At 56.3% G+C, this 16,884-nt stretch overlaps 3 protein-coding genes across 3 annotated transcripts; 2 read left to right on the top strand and 1 right to left on the bottom strand.

The window, feature by feature from the left end:
* Positions 1–763: 763 nt before the first annotated feature.
* On the top strand, positions 764–2,873 carry GCG54_00001950 (NADPH-dependent diflavin oxidoreductase 1; the record flags this gene model as incomplete). The annotated part of the gene is made up of 2 exons (XM_045402051.1): positions 764–1,335; positions 1,439–2,873. 2 exons carry the CDS (start codon positions 764–766, stop codon positions 2,871–2,873), a joined length of 2,007 nt encoding a protein of 668 aa, XP_045270780.1.
* A 575-nt stretch (positions 2,874–3,448) lies between these two features.
* On the bottom strand, positions 3,449–6,156 carry GCG54_00001949 (uncharacterized protein; the record flags this gene model as incomplete). The annotated part of the gene is made up of 3 exons (XM_045402050.1): positions 3,449–5,475; positions 5,526–5,879; positions 5,937–6,156. 3 exons carry the CDS (start codon positions 6,154–6,156, stop codon positions 3,449–3,451), a joined length of 2,601 nt encoding a protein of 866 aa, XP_045270779.1.
* Positions 6,157–11,961: 5,805 nt separating this feature from the next.
* Positions 11,962–14,232, top strand: GCG54_00001948 (uncharacterized protein; the record flags this gene model as incomplete). Its single annotated transcript, XM_045402049.1, has 4 exons — positions 11,962–11,964; positions 12,023–12,054; positions 12,137–12,481; positions 12,549–14,232. 4 exons carry the CDS (start codon positions 11,962–11,964, stop codon positions 14,230–14,232), a joined length of 2,064 nt encoding a protein of 687 aa, XP_045270778.1.
* Between the last annotated feature and the right edge of the window lie 2,652 nt (positions 14,233–16,884).

Here is a 16,884-nt window from a genome sequence, read left to right as displayed (position 1 = left end):
GGAGCTTCTTCAGAATGGGGCACCCGTCGCTCGTCTGGCCCAAGGGGGGTGACAGTGACACTGGCGCCGCCGTCCCGTGTCCGCGGTGGCCCGCCCAGCCGTTACCACATGCGAGGCCCAGAGCTGCCGTATCTTTTGGGGGGACCATCCACCCATCCATCACCGCCCTAAACCCAAGAAGATTAGCGACCAAGTCCCGGCACTTAGGCCCTGTGTGTCTCTGCTTTGTTGTTCCTCCAGAGGGCCACGAGAGACCTGTGGCGCAAACTCGTCTGACCCGGATCTCGGGAATTATCCATGCTCTGTGGCTGATCAGCATGACACACGAATCATCTGCGGCACCTTGGACAAGGGCCGCAGTATTCTCAGTATCGACTTGTCCGCTTCAGACCGTCTTCATTCACTTTCGTAGATTCCCGGTCTGGCCGCCACTCATCGCTCCTCGACGTCAATCCAGCTTCGTCTCACCTGCAATGCGCAGTAGCACGTGATCTCTGTACCGCATTCTGCCGTGGCTAGCCAGCCTGGATGGCTCCCACCTCCGATGCCGCTGCAGGGGCAAAGAAAAACATCTTTGGTGTCTGCGCACTAACGAATCAATGAGCCGCATTTACTAAGAGTCACGACTCACAACTGGTGCCTTCAATTGGTATTGCGGCCTAGTGATTTTCATGATTGTCAACTCTGATATTTTGTTTTCCAAATCGGCCAATCGTAAGAGAGAGTAACCGAAAAGAATAAAAAGGCAGCCGAATACATGAACATGACGGCCCCGGACAACGGCCTCGAGCCGGCGCATGTAGCCGATATCCCCGGCCGGTCCATGCTGATCCTCTACGGCTCAGAGACGGGCAACAGCCAGGACATTGCCGAGGAGCTGGGCCGGAACGCCCAGCGTTTGCATTTCAACACCAAAGTAGACGAGATGAACGGGGCTCAACTGGTTCGTCATCCATGGCCTTTCAACTCAATAATGCGCGACGTTGTTAACTCCCCGTTACAGAGCTTATTGCTTCAGTACACTCTTGTTGTCTTCGTCATTTCAACAACAGGCCAGGGAGACATGCCGCGCAACTCGACCGTCTTCTGGAAGAGTCTTCTGAGAAAAAAGCTGCCGCCTGGCTGTCTGGGTAACGTCAAGTTTACGACCTTTGGGCTCGGCGATAGCATGTATATCAAGTATGTCTTTGCCAGTCTTCTTCGGCACAGGCAAGGGTCTAATGGAGGTTTCAACAGGTTCAACTGGGCGGCCAGAAAGCTTCACAAACGGCTGGAGCAGTTGGGAGCGCAAGAGTTCTACCCTCGAGGGGAAGCCGACGAGCAAGACTCAGATGGGTGAGTGACTTTGAGTTGTATCTTGCCAGTCTTGTGGCGTCCCTCTGTTTTCTTACCGGTTCATCGCAAACCCCTACGACACATTCCACTGACTATGCTGCAGCGCGGATGAAAGATACATGCCATGGGCCGCCGATCTCCGCAAGAAGCTGCTCGACCTATACCCCCTCCCGGCGGGTGTTTCTCCTATCCCAGATGATGCTCTGCTGCCTCCACGGTACAGCATCTCGCTGTCGAACTTAGACGCGAAGAACACCAATGGCCACGAGCCAGACCCTGAGAAAGCCATTGACGAACTCTCTCAGGAGACAAACTCACTCAAAATCGCCGATACACCCCCTTCCACCCTCCTACACATTCCCTCAAGTCAACCTGCAACACTCACGCACAACACCCGTGTAACCCCCTCCACACACTTCCAAGACGTCCGCCAAATAACCCTCACCCTCCCCTCCCAACCCGTAATATCTCCCTTTGACAGCCTGACGATATACCCAAAGAACTTCCCTCAAGATGTCCAGAAGCTGATCGACCTCATGGACTGGGGCCCCGTGGCGGACCTGCCTCTCTCCCTGCCGCCGGACCTCCCCCGCGGGCTCTTCGTCGATCCCACCACCAGCACCACCCTCCGCCATCTGCTCACCCACAACCTCGACATCACGAGCATCCCCCGCCGCTCCTTCCTCAAAGAAATGTTCTACTTCACCACGGACGAGTACCACAGGGAACGCCTCCTCGAGTTCACGATGCGCGAGTACACGGATGAGTTTTACGACTACACCACCCGCCCGCGCCGCACCATCCTCGAGGTCCTCGAAGAATTCACCTCCGTGCGGATACCCCTCGGTCGCGTGCTGGACATGTTCCCCATCATGCGCGGGCGCGACTTTAGCATCGCCAGCGTCAGGCAGCAGGACCAAATGACAGAGGTGGAATTGCTGGTGGCGCTGGTCAAGTACAAGACCATCCTCCGCAAGATCCGCCAGGGCCTGTGCTCGCGGTACCTCGAGTCGCTGCCGACGGGCATGCCGCTGAGGATAACGCTCAATCGCAGCTCCGCGTCCCTCCACGGCCCGGCTCACGCCCGCAGACCTCTGGTGGCCATCGCCACGGGCACCGGCGTGGCGCCGCTGCGTCTCTTCATCGAGGAGCGCCTCTTGCATGGGACTGATGTAGGCAGCACGGCCATCTTCTTTGGCAACCGCAGCCGCCACGCCGACTTCCACTTCAAGGATGTGTGGGAGGATCTCAAGAGCCGGCAGGAGAACGGCAGGTTTGCGGTGCACACTGCCTTTTCGCGCGACAAGGACACGCCGCGCGAGTACGTCCAGGACGTGATTCGCAAACAACCGGCCGAGATCAGGTCCATGGTCGCCAGCAACGCGATGTTCGTCGTCTGCGGCGGCAGTCTGAAGATGTCGAGGGCCGTCAAGGAAGCTGTCAAGAGCTGTTTGGCCGAGGATAAGGAGGCATACCCCGACGAAGAGGCAGTGGAGGCGGCTTTCGGAAAGTTGACCTGGTGGGAAGAGATTTGGTAAACACGTGAATCTGGTAATGGATAGAAGAGGTCTCTGGCGGTAGAAGGGGTTTCTCAAAGACTCATTCATAAGCGCAGACGCATGAATCAACCTTGCCGACGACATATAATAGAATTCACATGCAGTGTAAGCCTGAGTTTGTCTTTAACGAATTTGTCTTGAGGCCCGAGGGCCTTTAATCTTTGACTGTGAATGTCGACGGTACATGTACACGGCAAGGCACGCTGTCTCGTAGCCACTTGCTGATGTCGGCCCTTTTGGCCTGTAACCACCACCCATGCCCCTCTATAAATTCATCATTCCTATTTCGAGGCTCCCATCAGAGAGACATCCTTCGAAACGGAAAGTCTTCATGGGTTTGCGGCCCTCTTTTGTAGACATGCCCAAACGCCAAGGTCCTATTTTGGACTGAGGTATCTAAAACTCCGTCGCGTATTGCGATGATCCGTATAATAAAGAAATAAAACGAAAGTAAGAATGAAGAGAAAATATGCCGCCTGCAAAGATGCGGTTGAGCATTATAAGTCGTAACGCGTAATGCAAAATGTGCAAAGATTTCGTGAGAGGCTTCGTCGCTAGTCTTCCCAGCTGTATCGGCGCTCGGCCGGCTGGGGTACGTGGATCCATTCGGTGCCGTCCAGTCGGCCCATCGACAGGTCCGGTTCCGCGCTGTGGCTCCGTTGCTGGGTCTCGGGCACGCTTGCCTGCCTGGTCAGCTCTTGCTGCGCCATGAGCTCCTCCTCAAACTCGGTAAAGTTGCTCCCCAGCGTGTCGGTGGAGAAGCGGCGATCGGTTATGAGGTCGGGAACCGAGAGGAGGGTGCGGCCCTGGGGACACAGCGGGAGCGGGGCAACAGGCTGAGGATCCGATAGAGAGACGTTCTCTGGCAACGGCCCAACGCAAATCACGTTCGAGGGATCGATGGGTGTTCTTTGGTAAATAGCGCCTGGTGGGGAGACGGGTAGAAGAGGAACGGCAGAGTTCGGGGGGGAGTTGGCAGAGTTGGAACGACTGGGGATAAATAGGTCGCTGTTGAGGGAGACAGGACGGTTTATGGAGACAGAGCGGGCTATTGTGTGCCCGTAGTTGCTGACCGTGAAGGTTGGCGACGGGTATGTGTGTCCGTCCGTCAATGGCGACGGGAGATCGGACATACGGTTCGTCCAGTTGCCCTGCGGGCTGCTCATGGGAGACGGTAGGGACCCTTGATTGGACGAATAGTTGTCGCCCATCGTAGGAGACATGGGCGAGGTCGGGGATGTGGGAGATGGCGGAGATGACGCAGAGGCTGAGGAGTGCATGTCGACCGGCCTGTAGGTTGCAACTGGCTCCAGGTCCGGCATCGACTTTTCTGGGGGAGGGAAGTCTGCTGGGTTCTCTGGAGGGCTGTAAACAGGCACGGGGCCCTGTAGCTGAATCTCAATGTTTCTCCTAGCCGCCTCGTATGTGTCCGCGGTCTGCGTATCCATTGTTCCAAATCCTGTGGGTTCGTGCAAGGACTTGCCGTCATCTCCGTCAAGCTCGATGGGGGCGATCGGTGCTGGCAGTTCGTACACGGCATGGTTAGCATCAGCCGCCACCTCAATGGGCTGAGAAGTGCTACCCATGACTTCTTGCGGCGAGCCTCTCTTTGCCTTCTTCTTGCCCAGCATCTTGGAGAACATCTTTGCCACAGGACTCCTGGGCGGTTCCATCATGATGGTCGAAGCCGTGTCCTTGCCCTCTTCCATCGCCCGCGCCGCCGCACAGGCTGCCCTATTCCTTCGGCGGAGGCAATACCACACGACCAACAAGACAATACAAGCAGCGACCACTCCAGCGGCGATCCCTCCCATCTGAGCTGTCGAGAGACCGTGAATGGTTGCCTGCGCGGGAGGACCGGGGTAAGGGCTGTTGTCAGGTTGCTTGATCTGAGAAATGTTGAGATGTGTCTGGGCGTCCTCGGGGAAAACCGCTTGGTGGAGAGAGAAAACGCCGCTGTCGTACTTTGTGATCAGGTACGCCTCTTGAAGGAAGGATCTACCGATGATGAGTGTGTTGGTGAAGTTGGAGGCGCGACGGAGTGGGAAGTAAGGCACGGCCGGATCGCCGTACTTGATTGCCTCGTCCATGAAAGGATAGCGCAGGACCTGCGCGAAAGCCGCAGCTGTGATGGTAATGTTGACTACGCCTGGGACTGTGAGGGGGTGTCCAAAGTCGTCCGTGTTGTCATGGCTGCTAAAGGAGAACGTGAATGAGTACGATGATGATTTCAAGGCAGCATACTGCTCGTTAGTGACTGTGTAGAGGTTGAAAGTGTTGTTGTAGGTCAAGTTGAAGGCAGTAGCAAACTGATCGCAAATGGCATCCGGAAGCCAGAGATAGGGAGTGGAGCTATCAATCATGGCTGAGAATGAAGTCGTCATGTTGGATAGAATCTGAGTTCGGGAACCCCAGCCTCCTGGAACCGCCTTGCCTTCACCCACGGTCACCTCAATCCCCCGAACCAGCGCATGAGGAAGTCCATCACTCGGGTCCAGGGAAAACTCGGTGTTGTGCGGCACAAACCGGCTGGAGTCGTATCCTCCCAATGTCACGGAGCACGGCGTGCCTGAAGTGCCCTCTGCCGAAGGTTAGGACGTTGTGTGGCTGGGAGGGGACGGCTTGACCTACTGTAGTAAGCACCGGCGGTGTAGCCGTAGCTGTAACTGGGGATCCAGCCGTAAGTCTTGACGGCTTGTGTGAGAGGCGACTCAGCGATTTCATTGCCAAAACTGCCCTTGGTGATGCCGAGACCAAGAAATCCGAGGTAATAGTCGGTGCTGTTGATCGAGGCTGTGATAATGTTGTCCATACTAATCACGTCCCCCGCGAGCGTTGTTGTCGAGAGCGTGTCCAGGCCGTAGTCGCCGTTGCCGCCGTAACCGAGATAGTCCAGACCAAGTTGCCATCCTCCCAAAGGATCCCAAGATTTCGAGTCTGTGACGGTGAAAACATTGCCTCGGGCGGAGTTGCAAAGAGGCTCCTCTGCGTCGCGTGTCAAAGCATGCCCCACGAAGAACAAGACGGGTCAGATACACTCACTTGCAAGGCACCCTCCAGCGCCGACAACCCAAAACTCCGACAGCGAGGTGCTCACGAGAACACTAACAGACTGCTTAGGCGTGCCGACCTGGAATTTGACCGTTGACCAGTTGCCGTCGACGCCGTACCAGTCGTTCGAGGGAGTGAGAGCCACGGCGGAAGGGCTTTGTGCGCAGACGATGCCAACAAGCACCGTTGCGACGAGAGCAGTTGACAGCATGCCGCCGATATGAGGTAGAACCCGGCTGGTGGTTCGTTCGAGGTGCGCGCAGTCACCAAGACGTCGTTGTGATCTGCATGGGCGTTCCAAGGGAAGAGCGGGCCGCTGAGAGAGTTGTGTCCATCAACTGAAGCTATTACCGAGCCGTCCACGCGATGCGCTTGGCGAGAGCTGCGGTCATGACTTGTCCCGCAAAACCAATGTGCAGGATGTTGTCGAAAGAGTGGTGTGTGTGTGTGTGTCTTGAAGAACAGAAGACGGGAAGAGGAGGGGGGGAAGGCAGGGCAATTGAATGATGAGCGGAAATTCTAAGTTTCTGTCATTGAATTGAGTGGGTGGCTGCCAGCTACTGCGGTAGAAAGCGTCCATGGCTATCCAAGCAAGGAAGAGCCAGGCCCTACCGACCTGGACAAGGGCTGTGCCGCAACAAGCAAGGGAAAGCCGGATGGCTCACTGGCACGTCGGGGTGTGAGACAAGGACCAGGGCCCCGTCCAGCACCGGTCTGGTGGTCCCGTCGTTCTTGGGAAAGCTGGGGACCGGGGTACAAAGCATGCATCCTTGCCCTCCTATCGACTTATCGACACACAGTGCTTTTGCCTGCTTCAGGACAAGTGCGGCGGAGCGTGACAAGCCTCCCTATGCAGCATGGCTGTTGTCGTGCCGTCGAGAGGCTCCAGAAGCCAGCAAGAGCCATGTATGCGCCCCGCAAGAGATCGAGACACAGCAAGACTGGAACCCGGCGGGGCTGTAGTGTCGCCGCCGCCGTCCCCGTCGTGGACGATGCCGACATGCTAACGTCCTAGTGTATGGCACCGTTGAGATCGATACAAGGGTGAGAAGAAGACGAGTGTGGTCATCCGTGGGTTGGAGGATTGGAATCATAAGACGCGGCAGGCGAGGAGTAGGCGGGGAGTGAGCTGTGACTGCGACTGCGACCATGACGACGGCGAGAGCAAGCGTGTTGTCTACGAGTCTCACGCATGTTTGCGAACAGAGACGCCTTGGCGACACGACGTAGCGAGGGCTTATGGTGCCTCTCCTTTGAGTTTTGACCGTTTCTGTAGCGGGAAGCTCAGCTGGCAAGTCGCACAAGTTGGCAGTGGGTTTAGAGGTTGCTATGGCTGTCAACAGAGGTTAACCGCAAGCAAGTCGAGGAGCCATGAACCCGCTAACCGGGTCGCGCTTGGACTATCGAGCATCTGGGCCGCCTTTGTCTGTGGTCTCGTTGCCCCTCGAGATGAGATGCAGCGGCGATGGTGGGCTAAAGACGGGACGGCCGAGGACTTGCAGGTAACGCAGAGCTTGGAGACGGAGAAACGGCGACTTGGATGACGAGGTCGGAGAATATGAAGCAGTGGAGTGGTGTCAGCAACGCGCTTGGGGCAGGTAGGAGGTAGGCTTTCGTAGAAGTGTCCGGCCTGCATGGCTGGTTGGCAACGACGCAATCGAAAAGACACGAGGGTGAACAATGCGTCGATGGCGCGGTTTGTTCAGCAACCGCCAAGGGTCGAATAACACTGAGTAGAGTGGCCAAGAGGCTGCGGAAGAAGGCTTCTGCCGATTCAGACAGTCTGGCATCCTGCCATTTCCTGGACAAGTTTGTCTCCTGGGGGCTGGCTGGTATGGTTTGGTTATGGGATGCCTCTGCAGGTTGTACCTTGTCTGGGCCATCTCGCTAAGCCGTCAGAGTTGAGGCAATCAACCTGGCGCAATCACATTGTTCTGGCAACCTGCTGCAGGCAGCCACTGGCAGGGCGAGATGGAGTGAGAGTGAGGACGTGTAAATATTGTTGTTGTCGCCAGAAGGGGTCCGACGCCACGAGGAAGGGTATTCGTAAGGGTCCGTGACTAAAGGCTGCAGAGGGGGATGCGGCGCAGGACCATTGGAGGGCGTTGGATTGACGTGGGTTAGCGGCCGGGACAACGGCAGCAGCTCCAGCTCGTGATGATTTGCTGAGGCGAATTGGCGGTTGTCGGGCAAGCAGTGCCCGTCTGTCTGACTGACTGTCTGACTGACTGTCTGACTGTCCGTACCTTACCTAGGCACTTGGAAGTAGGTACCTTAGGCAGAGGCAGGGGGAGAGTGAGAATCAAAAGAAGAAGGCACGGCAGGACACTTGCACCCGCCCGGCTACTTTCTCAGATGGAAAGAGCACCACACTGCACCTCAGCAATTACCAATTACGTGCGCAACAGCAAGGAAAGAGGCACGACGGGATGTCTTTCCGTGTCAGGAACCCTGACCCAAGCACCTCAGCTTGCGGACCTGAGTTGGAGACTGCAAGTTCGTCCACCACCCAAGGTACCTCAGCCATAACCTACAGCCAGGGCAGCAACCTCACCACCCACACACACCGGAGTCTCCGTCCCGCCTCCGGCCTCTTGCGTGCTCGACGTGAGGTCTTCGTTCAGCCAGCAGCCAATGGCCCAATGCCTACCTCTCCAGTCTCTCTTGTCGGCATCAAATGGGCGCCCCGCGAGTCGCCAGCTGAGGTGGAGAACGCAGAGGGATGCAACTGAATCTTGTCTCCCGTTGTCTCCCGTTGTCGGCCCTGCAGACCGGCCCTGCGCGGTAGCAGCAATGCACATCACGGTTCCGCAACGACGGATGCCTTTCGATCCAATGCAACCGTGGACCGCAGCTTCTCCATCTCTCCCCTTTCAGCGCCAGCCATCCTCCCCACCAGCTGGACCCCAACCCGGCTCTTAGCACGACAGATATACACCCGCCTTCAGGGACTGCCTCTATTCTGGGTTTCTGTTGTTTTGCAGTCCAAGAGCCCGCTGCCGCCGTCGAGATTCCTTGGCGGCCTTGCGCTGCGTGCGAATAGCTGCCCCTTTCAGACCCGTGGGGTTATGTTGCTCGCTTCTGCGTGGAAACACCAACAACATGCGACGCGACGGTGCGACAGTCCATGGCCACGCCCGCTGTCGCTATTGAATCACGACCACGGAATAACAACTTTCGTACCTTACCTTGAGCAGTAACCTACCGGAACCGTGCCGGAATCCGCGACGCGCTCAGAGACCCAACCAGTCCCATCATCCCTCACGGGCCACAACTCGTCGAGGCCTTGCGGCACCGGCTTCTTCGGGACTCGACTGGGAATAATTTGATCAATTCATCTATAATCGCAATCATAACTGTCAACCCGAACAAGACAGAAGAAAGCACCACGAAACAAACTTTTCCTGCTCCGCGGCCCAGACTCGTCTACCTGACACCTCTTCAGCCCGGCCAGGCACGCGGCTAGCAGAAGAACCAAGCAGAACCCAGCAGCATCTTTGCCACTAACAAGAGCCACAAGAAACCGAAGACAAGTCCAAGGGAAGAGTGCTCCGGTTCCGCTGCTGGTAGCCCGCACCGCATTCGCTTGTTGATCCTTCTGATTGGATGCCGCTGGTCATGATGCCGACCTCTCCATTGCGCGGGCGAGAACCGCAGCTGGCGGGAGACGACACGACCAGAAAGACTCTTCGTGCTCACACCGTTTCTAGACAGCCTGGGCCAGTTGATGGCCTCACTGCACCGGCAGTGGGTCTTGGTCAGGAACAGGCCAACGTTCACTCACTCAAAGTTATCACTTGTGGCCCTGGAGAGTGAACCGGGCCAAGACTGACTCGCATCCCGGGAACCGTTGAAAAGACGCCCGCATTACTGAGGCTATCTATCGGCAGCCAACATGTTCCTTGCTAGGCTGCTTGTAGGCCTGTTGCAACGCCATGGCTCGGCAGGTATCTGCAGCGCCTTGGCTGACTGTGTCTATGCCGCGCTGAACTGCAGTCCCCTCCCTACGTAGTGGTTACAGTACGCAATGTCTGATAGCCGGTCATCATGGAGCCGTGGTGTGATGTCGGTCATCACCGCAGCCATCGTGCAGATGTCGGAAATGGCGAAGAACTTCATGAGCCCCTTGAAGCCGCAGAACCCCCACGCGTGCCGACGCGCAGGACACTGAAGGCAGACTTCAAGTACTCACCTCCCGAGCTTCGGACAGCAATTACTCGTCCAATCTCTGCACAAATGCCGAGCGGAGAAAATGCGCTAGGCCCGTCCGTCAGACCTGGGTTGACCCTGTTTCAACCCGTCTTACTACACCGACCTCTGAATCCCCTCTCTGCCCACTGGCTGATAGAGACTTCATTTGCTTTACGCAGTGTGAAGTGGCTAGCTGGTCAGCACAACGGCATCCCTTTTGGTCAGCCTTACGTGCCACAGAAATGCATCGTCAATGTTTGACCGACCTTTGGCAGAGAATGGTGGCTTGCTCGTCTTACACATCCGAAGGGCCAAGGGGTGCTCCGGGAAATCGTCACTTCAGATTGGACGGCGACAGCAGCCACTGGCTACTTTCTCTCCGTTCGTCCTCTTCTGAGCACCGAGCATCGGCCTCGTCTGCGTGTTCTAGACAGCCACACTTGTCTTGGGACGGACGACGGATGTCTCCCGCGCGCACGGTCGCCGCACCCGAGCTTCACAGAGTTGGCGGAGGTGGACCGCAAGAGATTGTCTCAGTGAACTTTCCGTCATGGCCTGCACCCATCCGAGGTTTGCAAAAGGGTCGAAATGAGGCCAAGAAGGAACAGCGACGCGTTCGCGCAAGCCTCGACCGTCACTCTACCCGCCGACTAGGCCGCAAACGCATTTAGACTCTGCTTGCTCGGTCTGTCTGGGGGATCGTCGCCAGGGCAGTCAATGACAGGCCGATCAGTGCTCGATTCCGGTGACGTTGCAAGATTGAGCTCGTCTTACGGGCGGGCGGCCAAGTGTCTATCGGAATGTCGAGTGCTTACTGGGGATGTCGCCGGCCATCCCATAACTGTGTTTTCCTACGACAGACAAAATTCAGTCTCCCTTGAGCGCGAGGTCAGTAGGCTGAGACATACGTTGGTCGCGAGTGGTTACAAGCACATCAGAGACACGAGATGGAAGCAAAGACGCACTCATTCACCTTTCCGGGCTCGAATCGCGGCCAATGCCCGTCATCGACCTGCCTCGGTGGACCGTTCGGAAGTTTTTCTCCCTCGTACAAGGTCTTACTTCGCAGCATCCTTCCTAGAGCTGCTGGATCTCACTGGCCGACATACTGGACCAAGCATGCAGAGGTGTCAGTGATCATCCTTTCCTGCAACTTTACGAAGTCGGAGGCTGCAGCAACTTGGCTGGTGGCAGTTGGGGCAACTCCATCTCGTCGGTCCCATGTCCTGGAAAGGCAGTCCCTGGTGCCTGCGCGGTGCGACGCTAGAGGCCCTGCCGCGGCGGTCTTTTAGTTGACGGCGGGCCAGTTCTAATGAGTCGGTTCATGTGTGTTAGTGTCATCAAGGAAGTGCTGATTACCTACGCTAGGGACGTTGGGGCAACTGGGTCGTTTCCCAGCTTTCTTCCCTCGAGTTGACCAGGCACGCGTAGAAGCCGTCACCCGCGCCACCATCCCGAACCAGCAGCCGATATCGAATATGAACCCCTTCGCGCCCTAGTCACGGGCGGCGTCCCGGCTGGCTGTCCGTTTACCTGCTCCCGCCTCTTGTCTCCCCGTTTTCGTTTCGTGCCTTGATCAGTATTGAAATGTGATGAGTTTGGGGTGCTCTTCTTAATCGGCCTGACAGCAATAATCCTTTCTCTGGTGCTGTCCCGCCGACACGACAACATCGCGTCTGGACCCCAATGGCGACGCGGACAGGGATACGTGGGACAGACGGGGACGGGGATCGCGGCTCGGGAAGACGCAGCAACGTGAAACTTATCGATATTGTACTGTTCTCTCTCGCAACCTTCTCGAGTACAGTTCATGCAGCGGGCAGCAATGGTGCGTTACACCAGTCAACATCGCTTGGCACGATTGCGGTAAGCTGACACACGCACAGCACAGCGCGTTGCGCATTTCCCAAGACAAGCTGTGGGTTTCAACCGCACAACGTCAACCAGCTTAATAAGTCCGTCGTCGCAGGACGCATTTCCATCTACTCAAGTCGAAACAGCTTCAACCATTCAATCGGCAAGCGGAAGTCTTCTGTCTGCAACAAATGGACAGCCGTCAGCATCTCGGTTTCCAGGAGGAACCCTCTCAGTGACAGGACAGCCAGGAACAGGCCGCACAGCGTCCCCAACATCAGACGAAAGCAGTTCGTCGATCTCGAGGAGTTCGATCTCATCGAGCGTGGCCAATGGGACGTCCCAGGCCCCAGGCGTCGTCAGCACGTCAGAGGTGTCAAACTCGACGTTTACCAGAAACCCTTCAAGTACAGGGTCATCCGCACTTTCAGACGCCTCCTCCCGCAGCCTGAGTGCTTTACCCATAGCGAACACATCAACAACAAGTCCAGGTAGAAGCGCAGTTTCGGCTTCCATAACAACGTCGGTATCGAGTCTCGAACCATCGTTTCCCATCAGCAATGCCACAATATCCGCCTCGCCAAGCGGCAACTCCAGCAGACCCGCGACGAAACTTACCGACACGATCGAAGGAAATTCAGTCGTGGTCTTGACGGTTCCCACGGGTTACGAACCAGATGTGTCATGCATATCGACCAGCGACGGCGCCGTACCGACAACCTGGTCCATCGTCTACACCTCCACGACGACTTTCTATGGGGATCCGGCAGACTATACGCCCCCTCAGCCCGAAATAACTGTCCCAATCACATGCTCTCCTTTGGGTATAGGAGAAGGAAAATCGAAATCGCGCATGGCGTCTGGATTCGCGACATGCACGGATGGGAGTGGATGCACCGCCGCCGCTCTGCCATCCATGGTGTTCACCATGTCCACGCCAAAGATAGGACCTATTACGACCTATACGTTCGTCACGACGGCCAAGAACCCGTCAGTCGTTTATTCACCCATCAGCACACCACGGTACGGCCATGATCCTGAGACGAAGGCCCCGCAAGATAAGCACACAGCTGTGAAACCTGCAGACAAGCCCACCGACAATCCCCGGCAGCCGGCCCCCAACGACCAGAAGCCACCCGACTCGCCGACAAACCAGCCTCAGCCGGCCCCAGACAATCAGAGGCCACCCGAGTCGCCAACGAGCCAGCCTCAGTCGCCTCCAAACGACCAGAGGCCACCCGCATCAACGGTTCCGCCACGTGCGAGTGTAAAGGAACCACCAAAAGCCACTTACACAATCACCGTCGAGCCCACCAAGGTCATCGTCAACGATCAGACGTTCACAGTGACGAACCCCTCCGAGACACTTCAAGTCAGCGTGAGCGGTGCGGAATTCACAATCAACCCGAGCGAGGTAGTCGGTGGAGGTACCGTTGTTGACCGGCCGGGCAATGTTGGCCGAAGCACCGTGGCACCTTCGAGCACCGTCGTGGGAGATGTACCAGTCGTCGTTGCACCAGATAGTTTACAAAATGTTGTAGTGGTGGGAGGGACGACGTTCGAGCTGCAAGCTACACCAGTCGTGGCCGTGGTCCAGGGGCAGACCATTACGATTCAGTCTTCCGGCATCGTGTTCCCGAAACAAACGGTGTCGATCAATCGATCGTCACCGACGCAGACGGAGATTGTCGTTGCGGGCGGCGAGATGGTGACCGCTATTGGTCCCAGTGTCGTGGTCGTTCACTCGACGACGTTCACGTATGGCCTGGCGTCGTCCACCATCACAGAGATTGTCGACGATGATACCATTCTGATAGGGCCATCAGGGGTCATTGTGCACAACGTGACCTTGGGCGGCCCAAACGCGAAGGTCTCGGACACGGCCTTTGAGATCGTGGGTGGTGCGACGATCACACAGGTAGGAGCTTCGGCGGTCGTCGTGGAAGGCAAGACGTTCACAGTCGGTCCAGGGAGAGGGACCACGACGACCGTCATTGGTGGTGAAACCATCATAATTGGCCCATCCGGGGTAGCTGTGTCAACCCTCAGCCTGCGCTACCCCTTTGGGCCGACGGTTGTCACCACAATCAGCGCGCCGACAGCCACAGCGCCGTCGGCGCCGGCACCTTCGGAGACGAAAACGAACGGCGGTCTAGGTGTGAGGCACGCGAAGAGGACAGCAGGTCCCCAAGTTGAGTTTTGCATAGCGATCGGCGTCTGGGTTCTGGGTCGGTTGGTTTGAGACACAAGGTTCATGACAGATGTGCCAAGGCGTTTACGGTTCTTCTCTCTTGGTGAAGCAAGGCCTGGCGTGGCAAGGCTGGAAGGAGAAAGTCCACGGATTTGGGAAAATGGGGCTCTGCGCAGACGCGGGAAGGGCTGAAGTGTTGCCATCGGCGGGCTCATGATGGCACGACGCCCAGGGACGGCTAAGGCGGGACGTGGGTGGGGGAGGGGGGATGCCTTCAATGCGACCTCACCTACGTCTTTCGAACTGTATTATTATACACCTCTAATCATAGTTAATGCTGCCGCTAATGGGCCTCAAGCGGAGAAAAGGTCGCAGCAGCAAGGCACAGCCTCTCACGGCCGCACGTCGTCATCGGCCTTGCGACTGTCAAAGGCCATATTGTGACGGGTGCCGAACGATAAATATGACGCGCATCATATCATCTGAATTCCAGCTATGTGGGAGAGAACCATTCTAGAAAAAGGGGCACCGCCATCATGATTGGGTTGCGCAGTTTGGGGCTGATCTGGAAAAGTTCAGATGATACAGGTGCACGAGTCGGCTGCCATGTTGGATACTGTGCGGAACTCACAAGCGAGGTGTAGACCCCATGGTCGATTTGCACATGGCTATACGTCACGGATAATCCCTGTCTCGGCGACAACGACGATTGAGTTCCCCTGACGGCTCGCCCCAACGATGCCCTGGCTTCGGCAACGACATCTTTGCCGCAGCACGCCAAAACCTCTCAGCCTTGGGAGGAGCCGTGGAGCCGATGGGGGCCGGCTGGGGGGGAGAGAAAGCGTGACGGACGGGATAGGCGATGTTCGATGTTGAACCGGGGGCCATACGCACACCACGCGCGCGCGCCTCTCTTCGTTTTGAAAAGCCGTCCCGCAGTCCGTCAAGGTCCGAAACCAATCCACAGCCAGCCCACCAGAGCTGTCAAGCTAGCGATGGGCTGAAAACAACATGCGGCCTTTTCTCAATCTATCCACTACCTGATTTAAACGCCAAGAGGTCGGGGAAAAGGGACGAATGGGGTCTCCCGGCAGATAGATTGGCTTCTTCACTTCAGCCCTTCCTGCTACGGTAACAGACCTGGAGGCGACGTTGAGGCGTGGTTTCTATTTTGCGATTCTTGTTCCCTGTTTTCTCTCCCGCTCTGCCAAGGGGGGAAGGGGGGAAGTTCTAGAATATCTTGGACGTCTCATGGATGTAAAGCTGGTTGATAGAGGCAGAGTTGAATATCCCAAAGGGACCAGTTGCGAGACCGATCACGCGTACTTGAAAAAAAGGTCGGGATGAGACGGAATGGAATGGGACTATGTCGACGGTTCTGGTTAACTCTAATACTAAGAACCGCTAGCTTCCGCAGTGGGAGTGTTAAGACAATGTCTTGTGGTAGACAGGAGGGGGCGGGACTGGGTGGACGCTACGCGGGGACTAGACCGGGATGACATGTTGATGAGATGTTGCCCCTTCGGAGTTGGGTACCGGCTCCGCGAGGGCTGGGCTCCGGAGGATTTCTCCTCCGATCCAGCTATCGTATGGCATTGGTGCGTGATTGCTGTTGGAATCGCTCGTTCGATGATGGATCAGGATACTTCACTGTGTGTTTCGTCCAGATGTCATTTTCAAATGTCGCTCGTCAGCCCTACGCCGCTCCCTCGTATCGCAAGACAGACGTCACGGGTCTCACAGGCTGGAATTCGGGTAATACTGAGTTCGGAGGGTTCGTAAGACCGAGGAATGTGATTAACACATGCATTGCTTCGGGAGCTTATCTGATGGTTGCTTTGCGAGACACTGTGCCCATGCGAGATATCATGAAGATGAGAAGGTTCATGATTTATGACGACGAGTAAGGGAGACGTTGAGCCCTCTTGTTGGGACTGTTTTGTGATGATGGTGGGATGGAGTCTGATGGGCTGGAGAAGTAGTCGAATGCGTACGCCGAGAGTGCCCAGACGGAACGGCCTCCGGTGCGGGATGCTTGCGGTCATGAACTGGGTCCGGCGCTGATCCGGGCGACATCTGTAGAATTCTCTACTTGGACCGTTGCGTTTGGGGGTTTGGCGGCCGTAAAAGAGCTGTGGTATCAGATTTGGAGAATGCTTCCGTATCGTGAACCACACCGCAAGTCACTAAATACGAACCAGAAGCTATCACTCTCTCAATGGCATTGATACCTTAGCATGCCAGTATACATAGTCATTAAACTTCGGCCTATAGAGCTGGTAGAAGGAAAGAGGGAAATATGGGCATCATGTTAGCAGGCTCGGGGCTTGATATTGTTCACGACGTCTCCAGCTTACCGCCTGAAAGTCGGTATTCGGCACCACGAGCTCAATCTACTACGTCGAATTCAACGTTCCACAATCTCACTGCAATTGTGAGAAAATGGCCTGTGGGTTCACTATTAATTAACGGACACGGTGGGTCTTCTTTGGAAGCAATATCAGAAGCTTCGGATGCCTCATCCGAGCCATCACTGCCATGCTTCATAACCCGACAATTTCTGAACCCCTTGTCAAGAACTGATATCCCATTGACTGCAGTGACAGTTCCTTACAGAGAGTTGGGGTCTAGTTTAATAACAAGTATTCTTTCTGATGTTAAGATATACTCAGTTTTCCATATGCCCCATCACGATTCCCCGAA

This window comes from Colletotrichum gloeosporioides (assembly GCF_011800055.1).
Source record: "Colletotrichum gloeosporioides strain Lc1 chromosome Unknown consensus_7, whole genome shotgun sequence".
NCBI classification, from domain to species: domain Eukaryota; kingdom Fungi; phylum Ascomycota; class Sordariomycetes; order Glomerellales; family Glomerellaceae; genus Colletotrichum; species Colletotrichum gloeosporioides.
Note: the sequence above shows the minus strand (reverse complement) of the source record. Positions and strands in the feature narration are given on the sequence as shown.